The 3,914-nt window shown below is 60.8% G+C and overlaps 1 protein-coding gene across 1 annotated transcript; it reads left to right on the top strand.

Moving 5' to 3' along the window:
* The first annotated feature begins 1,927 nt into the window (after positions 1-1,927).
* On the top strand, positions 1,928-3,592 carry NKX2-4 (NK2 homeobox 4). Its single transcript, XM_034766957.1, has 3 exons — positions 1,928-2,312; positions 2,925-3,373; positions 3,452-3,592. The coding sequence occupies exons 1-3, from the start codon at positions 1,928-1,930 to the stop codon at positions 3,590-3,592; spliced, it is 975 nt and encodes a 324-aa protein (XP_034622848.1).
* Positions 3,593-3,914: the final 322 nt, after the last annotated feature.

Consider the following 3,914-nt stretch of genomic DNA (forward strand, 5'->3'; position numbering starts at 1 on the left):
GGGGGGGGGGGAGGAGTATTGCTTCTCCTGCAGAAAACCAACCCCCCCCCCCTCCTCCCCTACGAGTTTTCAACTCCCGGAGACGAAAGTCACTCGCTGATCAAAGAATTAGCCCGGGGTGGCACAGAACTAGCCCGCACCGCACCTTTATCTCGCAGCATCTGCGGACTGAAAGTGCGGGCATTCTTCTCGGTTTCCATAGGGGCTAATTCTCGGTCGGGTTCTGGAAAGTGACCCCGGGTCCCTGTTTCCACACCCCGCCCTGCAGGTTTCGTTGTAAATCACGCTGGGGCGTGGGGATCTCACGTTGGGACTTGAGTAAGTACCCGAGGCCGGGGCCATGGGGGGATTGGGAAGCGCTATATTCAGACGGGATGCTGCGGGTAGGAGGTTGCCCTTGCTGGCCTCTCTTTTCTGGCGTAAAACCAAAGTGTACTTGGAGGTAACACAGACACGGAAAAAACACTAAGATATATCTGAGCCCGGAGAGAAACGAACAATGTTCGTCTTTATAACGCGCCTGGCGATCGCTCCCCTTGGGACCTGCGGGCACCCTGGGTAAAGCGTTGGAATCTTTCAAGTGTTTATGATCAAGTCGGTTCGAGGGATTTTCTCTTTTCAAGACCAAGACGCATCCAGACAGACATCGGGCTCAAGCCAGAGGGAAACCCCACTGGGTGAATCTCTGGAGAGCTGCTGGTTTAATATCCCTCCCAGAGCTGGAAGTTGAGTGGGCAGAGGAGTATCTGATACCTTCTTGTTCCTACACTTACATCACGGCTTGTCCCTGATGGGAGTGAGGTCTCCGGTCTCTATTTTCCTCCGCAGTCTTATTCCCACGCGGCATTTTTTACTGATCTCATAGAAAAACAATACTGGATTCAAATCTAAGCTCCGCGGCTTTTCTGGGCGTTATTTCTAAGTTTGGGGCTTGTTGAGTTCCCAAATCGGATGCTCATTATCCATCGCCTGGAGGCTTCTCAGTGACTTTCGGGGTGTTTCTTTTCTTACGGCTTCAACAAACCAAAATGCTTTAGTCCCTTTGGTGAGAAACGCTGGTCGGGAAGCCGGGGGAGAGAGGAAGGGGTGGGGTTTCCACGCCTCGGAGAAGGCCGGCTCTCCGTTATAACGCCTGGCGGCGCAGAAGTGAAACGGAGCCTTTTCCACAGCGCGCCCTGGCCCCCGCAGATCGTGGGCTCCGGGAAAGTAGGAAAACGGGGGGGGGGGCCCTAGGCAGAAATGCGCCCCCCTCCCATCCCCAGTAAAAGCAGGATACTTACAGGAGAGAGTCTCGGGGTGGGGTTTAGTCTCGCTCGCCTCTGGATTTTGATACTTTGAGCTAATTTGGAAGTGCCCCGCCGCTGCCACCAAACGATGCTTAAGAGCCCCAAGGACGCATAAATTAGGCGCATCTACAATAGGAGAGGAGAGTCCTCGTAACCTCGTCTCCTAAGCTCCCTTTGGTGCTTGTGCGAGGAAGACTGGTGGAGGGGGGACACCAACCCACGGGTTCTTTCCCGGGGCGGGGGAGGCAACGGGCTGGGGGTTCCCACTCGCCCTCGGACCGCCGCGCCGGAGCCCAGCTCTGCGCGGGGACCTGTCCGGGCGCGCAGGGGCCGGAGCGGGGCGCAAGGCGCGGGGCGCAGTGGGGAGCGAACTGGATTTCCGCCCCTGGGCACGGCCGGTTGTTGGCTCCTTGGGGCTGTCGCTCCGCCCCCCAGTGTCTGTCGTAAACCTGGCGCCGGACTAAAATAAACCCGAGATAAGAGAGCTCAGGGCTCGCCTCCCTCCTCCTTCCTCCTGCGCGGCGAGCGCTCGGCGCGCTCCGGAGCCCCCCTCTCTTGGCGCAGCCAGCCGGCCGGAGGGGAGCCGGCAACCGCCCCGGGCTGAGCCCCCCCGAGCTCCCCCGCTGCCCGGCGGCCGAGCCATGTCGCTGAGCCCCAAGCACACGACGCCCTTCTCCGTCACCGACATCCTGAGCCCCATGGAGGAGAGCTACAAGAAGTTCGGGGCCCTGGAGGGCGCCGGGCACCTGGGCTCCCCGCTGGGGGCTTATCGCCAGGCACAGGGCGCGCAGGCGGCCCCGGCCATGCAGCAACACGCCATGGGCGGCCACAACGGGGCGGCGGCCGGCGCCTACCACATGCCGCACGGCGTCTCCCAGTTCCCCCACAGCGCCGTGGGGGGCTACTGCAACGGGGGGCTCGCCAACATGGGCGAGCTGCCCGCCTACCCCGACAGCATGCGGAACAGCGCGGCCGCCGCCGCCAGCGGCTGGTACGGGGCCAACCCGGACCCCAGGTACTCCACAAGTAAGTGGGGCGCAGGGGGCGAACCGGGGACACTGGGCTGGGGGGGGCTTTGCCGGGAGGGAGGAAGGGCCGAAGGTTGGAGGCTCTGGGTACCCCACAGCCCCCAGGCTGAGACTTTCTTGGCTTGGGAAAGCCACAGGTCCTTACCCCAAATCAGGCGCGGTCGACACTGACTAGAGAAACGGGAGATAGATAGATAGATCGAAAGATGTGTATGGGGATGGATGGATGGATGGATGGATGGATAGATAGATAGATTAGATGTGTATGGGGATGGATGGATGGATAGATAGATAGATGTGTATGGAGATGGATGGATGGAGGGGGGTATAGATAGATAAACAGATATAGGGATGGATAGATGGGGTGTATGAGGCTAGACAGACAGGGGTCTGTGGGACAGACTGACAGCGCTGTATGGGGATTAGATACAGCTGTTTCCCTTGCCCTGATGTACCCCACTCCCTTGCGATCCGGCCGAGGTTTCAGACCCGGTGGCGGGGGGCAGGTCCTCCCTCCACCCCAGAGCCCTGCCCCAGGCCAGGGCGCCTGCATTTCGTTGACTTGCTCCCGTCGGGCCGGCCTAGCTCTCAGCCTCCCTTCTGCTCACAGTCTCTAGGTTCATGGGCCCCTCGGCCGGGATGAACATGGCTGGCATGGGCACCCTGAGTGGGATCGCCGAGGCGGCCAAGACCATGGCCCCTCTCCACGCGGCGCCCCGGCGGAAGAGGAGGGTGCTCTTCTCCCAGGCGCAGGTGTACGAGCTGGAGAGGCGCTTTAAGCAGCAGAAGTACCTGTCGGCGCCGGAGCGGGAGCACCTGGCCAGTATGATCCACCTCACCCCGACGCAGGTCAAGATCTGGTTCCAGAACCACCGCTACAAGATGAAGCGGCAGGCGAAGGATAAGGCCACGCAGCAGCTCCAGCAGGAGACCAGCCTGTGCCAGCAGCAGCCCTCCCCGCGGCGGGTGGCCGTGCCGGTGCTGGTGAAGGACGGGAAACCCTGCCAGGGCAACCCCAGCAGCACCCCGGCGGCGCCCAACCAGCCGGCGCCCCAGGGCGCCTCCAGCGGGGGGCTCCCGGCGTCCGGCAGCGCCGCGCACCAGCATCAGAGCCAGCAGGTCAGTTCGCTCAGCCAGGCCCCGGAGCTGGAGGAGATGTCGCCCAGCCCCCCGTCCCTCCACAGCCAGGTCGGCGGCATGGCCCAGATGGACACAGCCAACGTCGATTACAGCAGCAGCCTTGTCAACCCCAACCTGCTCTACAGCAGGACGTGGTAACGCGGTGGGGGGGCCTGCCTGGGACTGCCTGGGGAGCGGGCTAAAAGCACCCCCCCGCCACCACCCACCCCAACAGTGCTGGCGCCTGCGGCTTTCTTCCCTGTGAGTCCGTCCCTGGAGGGAAAGATCTAAGCGCCTTCCTCCTCTCTCGTTGTCGTGGTTGATTTTATTTTATATGATTAATTATTAATTAATTATTATTATTATTATTCCTTTTTTAAAGACTTGAATTGCAACCAAGTCTATAACTCCGAGTTGCCAAAGCTGCAGCAGAAGTACGGACTTCTTCGGTGTAGCTGAAAGGCTGATCAAAAAGTCTTGC

This window comes from Trachemys scripta, chromosome 3 (assembly GCF_013100865.1).
Source record: "Trachemys scripta elegans isolate TJP31775 chromosome 3, CAS_Tse_1.0, whole genome shotgun sequence".
In the NCBI taxonomy this organism is placed as follows: Eukaryota; Metazoa; Chordata; order Testudines; family Emydidae; genus Trachemys; species Trachemys scripta.